This window comes from Lycorma delicatula, chromosome 11 (assembly GCF_047948215.1).
Source record: "Lycorma delicatula isolate Av1 chromosome 11, ASM4794821v1, whole genome shotgun sequence".
Lineage (NCBI taxonomy): Eukaryota > Metazoa > Arthropoda > Insecta > Hemiptera > Fulgoridae > Lycorma > Lycorma delicatula.
In genome coordinates, this window is record NC_134465.1 from 5,168,729 (window position 1) to 5,186,565 (window position 17,837).

Below are 17,837 nucleotides of genomic sequence, written 5' to 3' on the forward strand. Positions count from 1 at the left end.
AATCGGTAACAAAAATGCAATTCTCTGAAATTTTTTGCACCTGTCCCCGACTTTTCCTAAGTTAATATTTCCTGGCTTTTATTGAATCTTCCTGCCTGTGGAAACCATGGATCTTGATTACATTTGAGAAGGTAGTATAAGTAGTTGTAATAAATATTTTAATAATGATACAAAGTTTAGAAATTGGTTAAGTCACTTAAAAGCAAAACAATATGGTTCAATCTTTTGCAACTAATATCAATTAAGTCATACAGTGGAAATTTACTACCTTATAAGGCAGTAAAACTTTTACACCATAGGGAAAAAAGAAAAAAAAAAGTCACTGACAAGAATTCAAAAAATTTAGCAGCTATCTACCTAGAAAGCACAATGAAACAATTTAATTGATTGGATAATTGAATGATTAACACAACTTGTGAATGATTTTTTTAACTACTAATGCACATGTTTAGTTTATATAAAAGAACTTGAATCTATTAAAAAAATAATACGCAAATACACAAAAATGAATGAATTATAATAAAATTACAATGGGTGATCTGTTAAATAGATTAACAGTGCTTTGTTTTAACAATACAGCAACCACCAGAACATAAAACTACTACTCACACTTACAGGTATTACAGTGACTTAAAAGCTTACTGTTGCCATGGTAACTTCTAATAATGCAGTGTCAGAATGATCATTTGTCCTCCATAACATATTCATAAAATTACAAAATTTGATATCATCTTGCCTGTAATACTTTGGCAATCGTTATCATTTAACCTACATTAGTTTTACCTGATAATAAATATTGAAAAATGATTTATAGACACGAAAATACATTATTTTAGGGAGATTTTATAATCATCTAGGGGGTTGGTTGTTGTAAATAAGTAGATTGTTGTCAATTTTTTCTTAAATTTGCATTTTGGCAGGATCATTCTGATAATATTTTGTGGTTTCAGCTAAAAACCAGCATAAAAAGTAAAAAGAATAAAAAAATCAACCTAAGATTTCCTTTCATTTTCCATCCCAAAAAAAAATTAAATTAAAAATACTAAGCTATTAATGTAATAGGGAATAAAGTAGTTTCCCCTTAAGTATTAATGGGGAAATCTTAATATTTACGATTTTACAGAACCACAATCTTCTCAAAAAATGGAATGTAAAAAGGTTGAGAAATTGCTGCTGTTTTAATTAAATAATAAAATAAACTTTATCTCAAGTTGCCATTATCAAATTAACTATGGATTTGTCAATTTTATTTGTATTGGCCCCAACTATAATATAAATACATGAATCGTATATGAAAAAAAAAACAGAATTATTTAAAATCAAAGTGGGCAGTTATTACATGCCCCCAAAAAAATAATAGGCAGGACTAAAAAACAAAACTTCTTATTAGTTTACTAAATGATAATTATATACTGTTGTGGATTTGCCCCTGATTATGATGAAATTTGGAATATATCTCATTTAGGGTCTAAGTTATTCGTTACAATTAAAATTATTCATTGAAAACTCCTTTGAACCAGTTACATCCCTTCTTAAGTTACTCAGTACACTCGCCAAAAATTTCATAATTAAGCACTGTACAAGTAAAATGTACGTTATTTTTTTAAATAAATAATTTTGTTTCAGTGAAATTAAGAATGAGATTAGATTCACTTAAGGCTAAATTAAGTTAAGGCTTTTGGTAAATATAAAATATATATTATTAATGGAGGTTTAAGTGTAATTTAATAGAGTTCAGTTAGCTTTAGGTCGAGGTTAAGGTTAGGTTGATTATAAATTTGACAAAAACTTACAAACATTTATCTGATGAAAGTCACAATTAAAAAATACTGCTAAAATTAACCTAAGGATAAATCCATTTGAAGTGACCCAAGGGTGGATGCTTGACCAATTCAAAAAAAAAATTGAAACTTATCCACTTGTTTCCTACATGTCTCAGAACGTTAAAACTATTTATTATTTTAATTTTTTTTTTTATTTAAGCAGTTTATCTGTAGCAGCCATTTTTGTTACAGTGCACACACCTAATTTTGTAATTGTAGGGGTTTGTGGAAAAAAATAACTAAGGATGAAACAAAAAACAATTTAATCATATTCTCAAAAGATAAAATATTAGTCCAGTGGTTTATTTACCTATCTCTCCTCTCTCTATGGGAAAATTCCCAATAAAGTTAAACATGAAAAACTGTGAAATTTCACTTTTGGTAATTTTTTTCTAGAGGCAGGAATGGCATAAACAATTTAATTATTTTTGTACATGTATGTTATATGTTAGTAGTTTTACCATAAATAATATTAATGGAGATATAATTACCCCTTAATGTTTAGGAATTTTTGAAAACTAATTTTTTTTTTCAAATTCTAATTTTAGCTTTTCAAATAAGTCTGATGGGGCTGGTGATAAAAATTTCAAATTTGCACAACTTGCAGTGTTTTTGTAGATGTTTATGGCAAATAAAAAGGTTTCTTGTGTATTGTTCTAATAAAAATGTTATAATCTCTCAAAAATCATGAAAACCTATTAAAAGCGACACTATTTTGACTCACTGAATAAGTACTCCAAGGGAGTTTCTTGTCTTCTTGGCACTTTAATAATTTTATACTTATTACTGTAGTTGAAATAGACTTGTTTGAACCATTCAACTGCAATGCTCATGTTATAATAGGCACTTGAAGTCATTTCCAGTCATCAGAAAAATTCATGTTGTAACATGCTCATTTATGCTTGTTGCATCATTTAGCTTTGGAGTTACAGACTGGTCAGTCTGACATTAGTCAGTAACCTGTTCACATCTTTACTGAGTGTCAAAATTTCATCCTGTGTTTGGAAGTGTTTATTAAATAAATAAGTTTTACTTATTATTATATTTGCAAATTTTAAAACTGGTTAAATTTTTACATTATTTTCAAATAATTTTACATAAAACAATGGAAGAACAATGTTCCATAGGAATCTATGAGAATGAAGAGTATCATAAAACAGTGTATGGTACAGTGCCAAAAGAACTCAATAAAATTTGTAAATTTAGTAATGAAGACCAACAACTTATTTTTTTATGTGTTAATTCAGATGTCACTAGTGTAATATGAAAAAAGTTTTTGTCAAAATTCAGTCACCTGTATGGACAGTTCTGTTGTGACCCTTTGAGAACTAATAAAAAAAACAGTGAAGAAAAACTTAGGACAAATAACATTAAAGCAAGCTCTTAAAGAACACATTTTTCCAAATTTAAATTTAGTTTCTGGAAAGTCTCTTTATGTTAGCTGTTTCAAGTATTTTTTCTCCGCAGAACAAAGAACTATATAAATGCAAAGACCATGAGTAATACATTGCCCAATATTGAAAAATTGGATACTGCTAGCAGCAATTTGGGTGTATTACCTACATCAAAATTTAAAATAATAAGCATGGATCAAAGGCCATCAACATTAAAATTTAAAATAAATAAGGTATCTGAAAAATTAAAAAGAATCTTGAATTGTGTTTTGACTCAAAAGTTTCTGAAAATGAAAATCAAGCTCAATCTTCTTAGTATGATAAGTGAGGGTACCAATCTGTAAAGTCCTGAGAAAGTTGACATCACTTGGATTAACTACAGTGATGGGTTGTTCTCACACAATTTTAAGAGAATTATCAGATGAGATATCACAGCTCACTAAATAAACATTCATTTACCACACTAAATAAACATTCATTGCTACAAAAACAGGGTATTTCATTGAAGAATAATTTAAATCTTTCAACAATTTATTTTTTCTTCAAGTGTTTACAAAAATAAATCAATACAAAAACAAAAATGAATTCTTGAAAAAAGATGTATGCTATTCAATGAAATCTCAGTTTGGATAAATTGTACAAGCATTTCTGAATTAAAATTGTATTAGGTTACTGGTACTGGTTAGGTTATCGTTAAATTAAGACCTATCATTACTAATTTAAAAAAAAATTATTTTATAAATATTGAAAACGACAACTTCAAAACAAAATAGCAGCTAAATATAAAAAAATTTAAAGTGCAAAGAAGATAAGAAACCCCCTTGGAACATTTATTTAGTGAGTAAACTGATATTGGTTTTAACAGGTTTTTCCATGATTTCTTAGAGAACTTTTTTATTAGTAAAATACACAAACTTTTTTATTTGCCATAAACATCTAGAAAAATCACTGCAAGTTGTGCAAATTTGAAATTTTTATCACCAGCCCCATCAGACTTATTTGAAAAGCTAAAATTAGAATTTGAAAAAAAAATTAGTTTTCAAAAATTCCTAAACATTGAGGGGTAAGTATATCACCATTAATATTATTTATGGTAAAACTACTAACATATAACCTACATGTACAAAAATAATTCAAATTGTTTATGCCATCCTACCTCTAGAAAAAATTACCAAAAGTGAAATTTCACAGTTTTTCATGTTTAACTTTATTGGGAATTTTCCCATAGAGAGAGGAGAGATAGGTAAATAAACCACTGGACTAATATTTTATCTTTTGAGAATATGATTAAATTTGTTTTTTGTTTCATACTTCCAGGACCAATAGTTTTTTAGTTATTTTTTTCCACAAACCCTTACAATTACAAAAGTAGGTGTGTGCACTGTAACAAAAATGGCTGCTACTGATAAACTGCTTAAATAAAAAAAATAAAATAGTTTTAAGATCCCGAAACATGTAGGAAACAAGTGAGTAAGTTTCATTTTTTTGAATTGGTCAAGCAACCAGCTTATGTTTTTTGGGACACTTCAAATGGATTGACCCCAAAACCATATTTAAATTTAACTTAAATCAAACTATTTAGTAAGAAAATAATCTATATTACAAAAGTATAATGCAAAACAACCAAATTTTGGATGCGGGTACTGTGCAAATTACAATAGGCATAACTTAGGTTAAAGGCATTTCTGACGACTTTCAATTGTAATGAATAACTTAGGTCCTAAATAAGGTATATTCCAAATTTTATAAAAATCAGGGATGAGTCCATAGGTATACATAATGACCCACTAAATTTCTTGTTAAAAATGACATGAAATACTTACTACAATTAGAAACTAAGCAGATGATCACTAATATGCATTGAAAGGCATGTGATAAATACTTTAGCATTTTAGTTGTTTATTTACATACCAGTTGGGTCTGACAGCACTAATATTTTCATAAAAATAATTATTTTCTGTTTCTAAAACTTTTAGTTTTAATGTAGACCACTAGTTTTCAAAGAAATCATGTATATAACAGATATATACAATTAAACTGACAATCTCATTTTCTTTTTAAGGCTATTAATATGAAGTTCAACACAGATTAATCACAAAATGAAGTGAAGAAAATTATTCCAGTGCAATTTAAACATTTTTTTTTAATAATGTTACCTAAATAAATACAACTACCTACATTTTGTTTTCAGCACAATCAGAATACACTTCTGAGGTACTACAATCGAACCTAGTTAAATGTTAGTAATCAATTAATCAAATTTATTTCCTCAAGATGATTCTAACATCAAAATAAAACTGCTAAAACTACTATTAAAATGTTAAATGTAAATCTGTAAACATGTCTGTAAACTTTACCCTTAGCCTACATACTTCCTTAAGCAAATCAACTTTAATTTACTCACCAAGTTTCTTCATCATCTGACAAAACACACTTCACTGGGTCTAAAATTTCATCGTCTTCTACAGTAAATTCAAAATGACACTTATTTTTACCTAACTTACTAAAATTTGATTTTGTTACTTTTGCATTTAAAAGTTTTAAAGCTTTTAATCTATTCTGAATATCATATTCTTGTGTATATTTTAGCATTCCACTTTCCATATTAATATCGTAATGAAAAAATATATAAATTTTATTTTAATACCGAATTATTACAGTTCATAACGTTCCTCCCACACCTGTTGCAGTAGAAGCTTCACGAACTCGTTCATACAAAATAAAGATAGGCACCTAACAAGACTAAACAAGAAAATACGTTAATTGTAAAATAAATAATCCCCACCTCAATTTACATGTTATGATAATTTAAATTAATTTACGGACACATCACGTAATAAATTCACCTAGTATCTGCCAACAAAAAAACTTTACAAATATTTATTAAGAAATTACTAAAATACAAATGATTATAACTGATTTATTATTGGCAACAAGATTCAATATATGATGTATAATATAATTATAATAATGAGCTCATCGAATTTTAAATTAACTGTTATATCACAAATTAATCACGGTACTAAATATAAAAATACAATTTAACCTATCACCATATTGCAAACTTCAATAACATTCTTTGTTGATTGTTCATTAACTAGATTTCTACACCACCATCTTTGAAGCACATCAGATTTTGACAGTTAAAAGTATTTAATTTTATGAACCCATTTCATCTTTACCAAGTAAGCAAATTTTAATTTCAGATGAAGAATACTTCTTTAAATTCCCGATAATGAGTTTTCCTCCAAAGTATCATCTAATTTTGTATATTTGATGCAGTAAATATAAAAACAAAATTTATTTTTAAGATATTTGGTGTTAGGTAACTATTTTTATAATATATCCTTTTAAAAGCTACAAAAAAAAGATTTTTTTTTTTATTGTTGGAATAATAAGTAATTTAAATTTATCATTAACAACAGTTTCTTTTACGGAAAAAAACTTTAGTTCGGCATATTTTTATAAATATATTCCCTTATTTTCACGCTAAAATTTGAATTTGAATTATTTTACTGTTTTATTACGTGTCATTGCACTGATATTTAAAAATATGATTATAAAAACACACGTTAGGTAGCGTAAGTATCTTAACTTTCTATTGACCTATATTGGTTTAGTTATAGTAGTACAATGTTTTTTTTTTTTTAAATTTGAATCACTTAATAGAATAAACGTTATTAATAAAGATAATCTATATTTCACTCCAACGCTAAATGCTTTGCATTCCTACACTTTTATCAGTTCGTCGGATAAGTAATAATCATTTCATAACGGTTAATTTTATCCCACACATATTTTTAAATAAACAAAGGTTTTATTTCTTAAATTAAAAAATTGAAATTAGTTGAACTAGGTTACTGGCATATTTAAAAAAATGAGTAATATATAAAACAATGAGTATATATATATATATATATATATATATATATATATCGGTTTATTTATTAGAAAAATCTCTTATTGAAAGTAAAATCAAAGTTCAGTTGAATTAATAGATTATGATGATTCACTGTTATGTTAATTAATTGTTTAGAGAAGCTGTCATTTCTATCTGTTATATAAATAAAAAAGTATGTAATAGATGCAAGTTTTACATAAGTGAATAAAAAGAGATTAATTTTTAAAGTTTAAAGAATTCTTTGGAATTTAAATTTTAAAGAAATCTAAACTATACTTCAGAATTTTTTTTAGAACAATTGCCATTTGGAAATGGTTCCCAGTTTGCTTATGTTGTAACTATACCTCAGGTAATGAAAACAGGCACACATTACTTTACTAAACTATATCTAATCTTTATTTACAGTAGTAAAATTAATGCTTAAGATTTGAAACTTTATTCTAATTTATCGTTATTAATAATTTTCACAGCCCTGTTTAGTTTCATATGAAAAATATTGTATGTATTATTTATTACCCTTAATGAATAATAATTTATAGTTCATGTTGTTATTTTTATATCTCATTACATATATAAAGATTTTTAAAAGTTAGCTGAAAAAATATTTAAAAATAATAGATTAGATTGATTTTGCTTATACAAAACTGTATAAGCAAATTGTCCTGAATGTTCTATTTCCAATTAATGATTAAAAATGTTATGTTTATAATTTATTTGTAATAAAACTGAAAACAATGACCTAACTAACACAATGGTGCGGGGTGCTCTGGAATATATAAATTAAACTGTTTCAACTGTGTAATATTTTACATTGCCAAATTAGACACAACTTTGAACACAAGTCCTAGACAGAATGATAAGGTTGACATTTGCTAACCAACATGTAGACATAAATCTACCACAAATCCACCAATACTAACCACAACCTTGATATTTCATATATACATAAAAAATGACCTCTTGAACATTGTAAAATATGTACACGAAAAAGATAAACTAAATCAATGAATACATTTAATATCCACTGCACTTTTGAACCAGATTCTAAATACAAATCTGTTTAGTTACAAAAAAAATAAAAGCTGCTAGCAATAATGTCAGATGGCGCCAATGTGAAAACAGCAGTACTCACCACTTAAGATAGTCTCAAAAATAATGAAAACATTTTGTTGTACGTTTTTAAAAAAAAACTTTTATTGTAAAATTGATTATGTACTTAAATTTTTGCAGAAATTTATATTTTTAAATCAGCATCATCATTGATTATTGTGTAAAATACAAGAATAAAGCACAAGATTCTAACTTGAAATACACCAAGTACATTGGATATGGTTTTGTTTCACACCTTTTTAGGGGAGGACCAATAATTTTAATAATGGGAATGTATTAAGTTCGAGATAAATAGACAAAAATATCGCATTTAAATTGAAATTTAACATAACACTTTGTTGTTAAATACCATGTTGTTAATCCATGATTTATATTTTCTATTCACCGAATTTCATATTTTTTAAAAAATTAATAAAACAGTGGTCATATGATTTTTAAACATTTCATTCATATTTTTTTGTAATATTAATAAATATAATAAAACAAATTTATATCTCAAATGTTATTAAAAGTTTATTTTTTAGCATAAGAGATCAAATTTTTAGATAACATTTAATTACATTAATAATATATATTTTTTGTTATTTTTATTTGATTGTATATTGATTTTTGTGACATCATTTCTATTTTTTACCTGAAATTTTCTGGACATTCATTACTACATATATGAGTATATATATGAATTTGTACTTTATATATTTATGTTTGCAGATATCAAGTGTTATGCTATTTTTTTTCTAAGATTTTTTTTGTTGGTATCCACATATTTGAAAAAACATTTTATTTATAATAGATATTTTATGTACAACACTATTTCATGTTACACATGATGTTGTTGTTACACATTTTGTGTAACAGAAGATATTACGAACAATCTATTAGAAGAAGAGCTATTGAATCAATGTGTTAGAAGAGAGATTGTATTATCTGATAAGCACTGCAGACCTCAGGTCAATCTTTTTGTAGAGGAAACAGGATCATTGAATAAATATTTAGATATAGCCATACCCTCCAGCAAACTACATAATTCAGATAGACTAAGCCTAAAGGTATACATATCTTTAGCCTGGTTTCAGTGAATGTTAAATAAAATTCAGGATACTGTTTGCTGTTAATTCAGGATGTACTGTTGTTTGACTGATGCATTAGTTACTGCATCATGTACTAATAAATGATTCGCGTTAGAAAAAAAAAGATTGAATTAATTATTTACATATTCTAGAATTTTGAATAACAAATATTGTCTTGTGTAATGCAGCTACTAGTTACTTTTTTTTAACTTTTTAAGAATTTTTTTATCATTTGGAAAGTATACCTAGCATGCTGAAAACGTAAGCGGTAAAAACGTGCGCGTTGAAAACTCTTGCGTTAACAAAACGCGCACGGTGAAAACGCGAGAGGTTAAAAACTCGCCTATCGTTCCGTTCGATGGAAGTGTTCCGATCGTTTATGGAACTCTACTGCTCTGCGGAAACGGTATACGAACGTTTGGTTTTGGGGCAGCATGTCAAGATAAGTTTTAAGATACACTCGAAGTCTGCGTAACAGGAACTAGAAACACATGATGGTAGTTTTCGAATTCCAATATGGGTTTAGAACAGTCACCTGCAGTTCAGGGAGAACTACTTTTGCGGGAGAGTTACTGTTGCACGTTTTTAGGTGATTTGCCATCTTTCTCGCACAGTCGTTGTCATTTTTATAGTAGCTGGAACACCTTTTACAGATTTTTATTCTGCTCTCATTTTCCGTCGTCTGAGAATGAATCAAAATGAATAATAAATTGCTGATATTTGCGTCGGACAGGAGTAGGAGATCGAAATGATCGTCTTTTCTGCAGAACAGATCTTGATCGGAACAATTTTTCCATTTTCATCTGTCGAAAGACGTTCAAGGAACTTGTCGTTGATCTTTTTGAATCTGTAGATGTCTCTCAAAGGTGTCGGAAATTGATGGGAAGCGAAACTTTATTTGTTCAGCAAAGTGATTTATCGGCCATCTATACGATCACGATTTCGACCTTACACAAAATCGCTCGTATAAAATAAATCGTCGTTGTCCCTCATGTTGACGACAACTCGTATGATGGATGGTTTTGGGTGTTTTAGAAACTTATGAACTCTCACTCGGTTGATTACACAGCCTTTATACTTAATGTAGAGGTTTCGACTGTATGATAACTTGTCTGCACCCTTGAGAAACATAATCTAGCGCTCATGGTGCAAACTTATCTCCATGGCAGAGAAGTAGTGCTTAATTTCTGCCTCGGTAATGGAAGATGGACTTTTTCAAGTCTAGCTGTTAAGGCAGGGGATCATTGTGCTTTCCATTCTATGCGGCTTGGCTTACATTCTCCTGACGTCTGGTGACGCAGCGGAGCGGTATGTTCCGAGTGATGCCGAAAGGTTGGTAGCGGACAAGTCGCTGACAGGGGGAATTTTAGTCGATTCTGTCTTGATCGACTCCAGTCGGTTTAGCTGGAACTCGACATAAACATTTACGGGCGCGTTGTGCTATCTGCGAGCAGATTTTTTACCTCCTTCTACGTAAAACTCCCCAAAAAACTCATCCAACTGTGATTTTTCAAACGAAAGCTCGGTTAGGGTGTTGAATTTTATCGCACCGTAGCGACAAATTGCTTCTAACAGCAATGAACTGATTTTCCACTTAAACGATTCTAGAAGCGACCAGATAACTTTGTTCGCTTTGTCATCATTCTTGTAGCAGTTTGTGGTCAGGTTACACAATTGAACGCCATCTTCGCGTCGGATCTCATACTCTTGTAGCGAGTTTCCCCTGTTACACTTAAAAAAAATCCAGACGAACACTCGTGTGACGAAATCTAAACCCGTAAGAACAAAGAGGAACGGAACGCAAGGATAGCGGGAGATTTTGTATCTCTCTACTAATCGCAGAACTTGGACGAAAGTCCCTTGCTGATGTATCATTCTTTTCTTGGATGGGTGATTATTTATTTAATGGCGGTTATATTTATTCTATTTTATTTATGGACGGGATTATTTGCTGCGTTCCGATCCTTTGGACCGGGCTGACGTTGGGAGACTCGACACGTGTGAGCTTCGTTCTCCCGGCGTGATTCCACTTCAGTTCGTCCTGAAGTTCTTCCGGTTCTAGAGCCTTCCGGCCTAGTAGGAATGCGCCTTTTGGTGGTCCTAGTGTTTGGAGGATGCAATGTGCTCCCCTTTCCGAAGTGAATCACATCTGCTAACGGTGACATATTTGTAAGAATTAGAGAAGGATAACGGATGGTTGGTGAGAAAGTCAGGAAACTTTCTTCACTTGGGTTGTCTTTATTACTGCATCTTGGCTAGATTCGGTCTGTTCGGATTCCAGTCCACGGTAGCGGGCGATCTTCATTCTTCTTTCCGACAAAATGAATCAAAGTTGATTGCTTATATTGCTTGCTATATGAATATGTAAGGTATATTAGGTCTATACTTCTAGTTACACATATTTTTTTGTAGCTATCAGATCCTTACACTCCTAACATTAAGTAATTTATCTAGGTTTGTTGAGCCTACACTTCTGATGAACTGATTTGTCTTTTCTACAAGTCCCACACTATTATTTATGAAGATATTTTTGATATTTCATCATAAATTGAAGGGTATGTTTAACACATTTCTTTTAAATTATATACGAGTGTATTGCCTCTGGATTTTATTTAACAGTAATTTTACTAATAATTAGGCTACAATATTCTTGTTTAAAGATCCAGTTTAATACTTCTGATCAAAATGAAAACCGTGAAGAATATTTTTTGGCTTGTTTTACTTCCGGGTCCGCAGTCAAGCAATTCATTCAGTAGAGGATGAGATGAATGTTTTGTAGTGTGTGTGAAAAATGCCATGCCTGTCTGGGATTCAAATCCAGACCTCCGGGTGAAAGGCTGGGATGCTACCTATATTAAATAGAGATACTGAATCAAACATTGGTGAAGAAATTCAAAAATATTTATAGCGTTCTGAAGCTGAATTAGATTCAGGTAGGAATGATTATGAAACAGTTGAAGTGAAGTCAAGGATTAAGACTTAAATCCTCCTTAGTATTAAATTGTGAACAACCTGCAATTTATATGGGATACCTCAAATGAAAGTAACAACCTCTGAATTTAGTTTAATCTGACTCTTGTTACTCCAACATACAATAAACAAGTCCAAGATTTTGGCAATGATTCACATATACCATAACTTTTGCTGCTATTAGAACACCAAAACTTATAGTTATTAGAAGTTTATCTGGATTGATGGCGTTTGCAAAAGTAATTTGGACATTGGTGCTAAAAGCACTGCTGTTTGTCAATTGCTACTGTTTACATTAAAGTACTTTTTATAAAAATCATATTATCTTTTATTGAATAAATTTTAATATACTTTAGTTTGAAAACATTAAGTAATAAAAACTATTACATTAAAATAAATTTCAACTTTCTTGCATATATATATATATATATATATATATATGTAAAATAAATAATTTATTTTTTGTTATTATATATATGTTTCTTGTGTGTGTATATATATAAAAAAAAAAAATATATATATATATATATTTTGTTTTGTTTTTAAATTTATACATTGTTTTACTGTTATTTTCTTTTGATATTTTTCATACATTCATTTTATCTATTTTATATATATATAAACATAGAGAGTTTTATTTTAATCGCCCCAGGCAATTTTCTCGTAAACTATGCACAATATAAAAAAATTGCTTAAACAAAATTTACTCAGATTGAAGGGAGACCTTCAAAGGAGATTGGGTGGTGACCTTAGATTTGACCATGAACTTGTTTCAAGGTTAACATGATTTTTTTTCACACCTATTTTTGACTCCACCAATGAAAAGAACAAGAACATTTACACTGGAAAATGTGGTCACATATATGACCTTGGAACTTTTCTGAAAGTCATGCTAACCATAAGAAATGAAGTCAGATGAATTGACTTCATAAAAAATTTGCGAGATAGAACGGCATGGCAATGCTTTATGGCAGGCCAGATGAGATGAGGCAGAGGGTGATCTCTTCCCAGACGTTGTTGGTTTGGGGGACCCCCCTTGGGTTCATCCTAACAAGTATGTGACGCAATTTATTTCTGGTCATGGCGCCTTCCATGGCAGACTAGAGCGATTTGGCCTGATGGATTCAGGAGTGTGTCCAGATTGTGGACAACTAGATGACGCATACCACATAATTTACGAATGTGCAAAATACGAACCTTATGCGTACGGAAACTGTTTGTCGGCTCAACATTTGATCTCCGTGAGAATTGGAAAATCCGGACCGAATGAGTAATCTTTGAAAATTTCATCGAGTACCTGGCAAGAGTACGGATTGCCGAGGGAATTTAGGGTTCCGCCTGATCTTTCTCGTGTTTTGGTTTTGTTGTACTTGTATTATAAGGTCTGATGTTTTTGTAGTGCTTTGTTTATTTAGTTTTAGTTTTATTTTTATTTCTTGTTTTGTGATATGTTATGGTTACATGTTGAACTCAACTTCTAACCTATCGGGTAGTTTGTTGCCTTTTTAATTTCAGTTTCTTCATGTCACTCAGTCTTGTTACAGATGCGACATAGATGGGTTTTAAAGAATGTTGAAAGAACGCTGATGGGAATATCACATGTGGTATTCGCATCGGTGGCATCCTGACTGGGGTAAGAACAAGGCTGAGAGATGCTTTTTTCCAAGGTTCTAAAGATGACTTCCGATAAAGCCCAGAAGGGCTAGGTATGGATGGAGTGGCGCTGTGACCGAAACTGCCGCATGGAGGGTATCTTCCCCTATGGGGTCAGGATGTACAATGGCATGGTATTTGACACTCAATGTTTGTGCTGATGTTTGTGTCGCATGTAGATGTGTTCCTAGAGACATATAATGCCTGTTTGGAACAGGAGCTCTTCCCTGAAGTTTGGAAGAGACAACGTCTTGTCCTAGTACTGAAGCCTGGGCGTGATCATGCCCTCCGGTCTTCCTTTCGCCCCCTCGCGATGATTGATGAAAGGTTTATGGAGCAATTGATGCGAATAATTAAGGACTCAGGCGGCTTCTCGACGAGGCAATTTGGCTTCTGAGTTGGAATGTTAGTATTGGATGCGGTGGCGAAGGTGACTGACATGGGTCGTACTATCGTTGCTGAAAGGAAGATGTGCGCGATGGTGGCCTTAGATGTGAGGAACGCGTTTAACTGCGTTTCTCACGCTGCCATCGCCAGCGTTGGTGAATCTCTAGGTACCAAACTATTTAATGAGGATGATATTGTCATTCTTGAGGGATAGTTGGCTTATATACTCGTCTGAGAATAATACTTAGAGAGAAGTGTCGATCGAGATGTCCGCAGGACATACCGATCTCCTATAACTAAATTATATACTACAGAGGAGTCTTGTAAGGGAAGGAGACGTCGAAGGGTATCGGGTCGGACAGGCTCGTGCCTGGGGAGGCGGCCGCCTTCGCCGCACCAAGGTGGTCGCCTTGGTGTGGCGAAGCCGTGGGCACTCCGTCCCGGGTGTCAGATGGTGTTCTTGCTGTTACGGAAGAAAGTTGCCGCTTGGTAAATACTGTATTTTTGAGTTTTGTTTGTGTGATTTGGTTACTCCTTGGGTGTTGGCGTTTGGTGATTGCGTGCGTGTGTTTCCATGGATGTTTCTAGTATTACAAAAAAAAAAACTGTGCTTCATGAGTTTTGTTTGTAGCATTGGTGATTGCGTGAATTGTGTCGCATGAGTGTGTGTTTGTTTTGACGTTCCAGTGTGATTGCGATGGCCGATTGTGTGTGTGGGCACTTCCCTCTTCCTAAAGTAATGTTGCAAAATTGGTTTCTAGGAAGGGTGGACGTTTACTAGATAGTGCGCAGGAACACATACACAGTTAATAAAATCTTGTGGAACCTGCTGGTGAGCCCACCACTGCCTAGGTGCCTGTAAATGGGGTTCCTCCACCTCTATAACAAAAAAAGAAATAAAGGATACTTAGGTTCACAGAATACAGTAATGAAAGTATATTAAAATATAAAAGAAACATTTTAAGTATTGATTTTTTTTTTAAAGAATATTTATTCATAATTTATTTTCTAACTTAAACTATAAATAGTAATAAACTAATTAAAAATATTACAAATTATTTGTTTATTGCATGATCTATATAATTTTAATACATATATAATATTAAAAGTAAATAAATTTTGGACTTTTTATAGTAAGGCATACATTCACAACTACGTTTTGAATGTATGCCTTAACAGTTTTAAATACAATAATAAGCAAGAGAAAAAACACTTAAACCTTGAAAATACTCGTGTAACATCCTACAATACATAAGATTGTGTTTTATTACATCAGCTAAAAATTCCCAATTAGTGTGTGTTTAAAAACAATTTGTGAAATATAATTATTTTAATTAAATCTATCTTAAAATTATTTACTACTAAAATTATTAAATATAATATTATTAAATTGATTGTAGAATAATTTTTTACAGGATTTCCTTATAATTTGCATAATAATATAAAATCATAAATACTAAGATGTTTTTACAAATCTTTAATTAAATTACACACGAATAATAATTTCTTAAATGGTGTACGATACCATAAATAATTACATATTTTTTATAACATAAATGTGGTTAATAACATGACTGGTTATGCTGTGAAGCTTGAAATTATATTAAGCTATATTTATACTCTACTCACCTTACCTAAAATGATGCGTCTATTCACTATGAATGCTAAGCAATAAACTATAAAAAAAAGTACACATTAAAAACAATCATAACTTTACTTCAATTTGAAAGCACTATATTTCTGAATACCATCCCTATTTTATATCTTTCATAATCTTTTAAGGTTCCTTATTTAAATACAAGTTATAAATAATATATCAAAATTAAGAATAAACTGCTTTTTTTTTTACTTTTTATCATTATTATTTTACTTTAACTTCATATTGTTAATAAGCAAGAAATTCAACTAAAAACTTCAGTGACAGGTCTCATCCAGTTTTAACCAACTACAGTTAGGATAATGATATTTAAAAACAAATACTGCAGCAAACGTGTTAAACAACATCCCCACTAATTAGTAAACAGAGTAGTTTAAATACTATTCAGTTACAATTTAAAGTAATCACCAAGAAACATTAAATTTTTTTTTCAAACTACTGAACCCCATAAATTGGAAGGCTGAATAGTTGTTTAATTTACTTCATAAAGAATATAAGTAAAAATGAGTGTTTTGAAAAGTAATTCTTTTATTGTTAAAAACTGCATTTGTTACACGGTCCTAAAGGTGACTGACTTACTTGAAAAAAAGAACTAAAAATTTAATTTAATTTTATCTCTTATACCTTTTAAATTTATTTTTAGCAGTAATCTCATCAAATTACTTAGAATAATTTTTTTATACATAATAATACATGAAAAAACTCTTACTTTAGATGTTTGGAACTGATTTCCAAAATATCTGAACTATTTTCTGGGAGTAGCATAATAGTTAATTTGAACACGTCATATAGAAGATATTGGCTTGAATGGATGAAGCCAATTTCTGTAGATTACTAAGGTTAACAAATTCTGGATGATGTTTTCCTGCAAGTGGTATGTTTATAATTGAGTATAACCTTATTAATTGAAAATAATGAGGTTTAAAATGAAACCTAAATTTAAAAATGAAAGAAAAAAGCAAAAACTCCCTAAAGAACAGTCAAAACATATATATTATCAACAAAAGTATCTAATATTTTATTAAGAGGAAACAATGATGTTTGTAAATATTATACCAATAAAAATATTTTATTTTACTACAATAATTATTCAAATCAGACTTCTACTATTGCTGAAATAAGGATCCTTGGTCACTATAAAGTGGGGTTATTTAGGGAAGACGGTGTTATATGAACTATTTTTCCTGATAATATAAAAAATAAATTTTTAGGTATTTAGATAATTTTTAATAAAAATTTGGAGGATACTGAAAAAATGCCTCTGTAAATCTTTGTGAATGGAAAAATGAAAGTTTAAGTATCAAATATTGCATTAAACTAGTAGAATATTTTTTAGGATTTCATTCATTAACTGTATATTTTATTGCACATCTTCCACAACACATTTTGTGTTGTTATTGTAATTGAATTATAAAAAATAGTTGTAATCAACTTGATCTGGACTTATTGCGGCCTACGGCAATAAATTCCTATCACTGATAAAATACAAATTCCTTATCACTTTGGTAGTTTTACAGTTGCACTGCAGGTAATGTAATCATATAAGGTGGACATACACTAAGAAGTGAAATATATAATGTAAGTACTTAACTATACTTACTTAAATCTATACAGAAAAAGGATTGTCTTATTACAGCCCCAATTTTTATATATTTTAAATCTTGTTACAGAAAATGTATTTAAATATTAATGAAAAAATTAATATTAAAAAATAATATCATCTAGAATTGAAGTCCTTTTATATGAATACATTCCACTTACCCTAAATTTAAACGTATTATAATATATAATACGTTCTTTTATAAACATTTACAATATGTACAATTCATTCACAATTAAAAATATTTTTGGGAATATGTAAATTTATCTTAA

At 30.1% G+C, this 17,837-nt stretch overlaps 1 protein-coding gene across 1 annotated transcript in view; it reads right to left on the bottom strand.

The window, feature by feature from the left end:
• LOC142332160 (uncharacterized) overlaps positions 1 to 6,257 on the bottom strand; it is a 65,910-nt gene extending 59,653 nt beyond the window's left edge. Inside the window, exon 1 of the mRNA XM_075378433.1 lies at positions 5,622 to 6,257. Coding sequence (XP_075234548.1) covers positions 5,622 to 5,821 — 200 coding nt within the window. The 5' untranslated portion in view covers positions 5,822 to 6,257. The remainder of the gene's footprint in view (positions 1 to 5,621) is intronic.
• Positions 6,258 to 17,837: the final 11,580 nt, after the last annotated feature.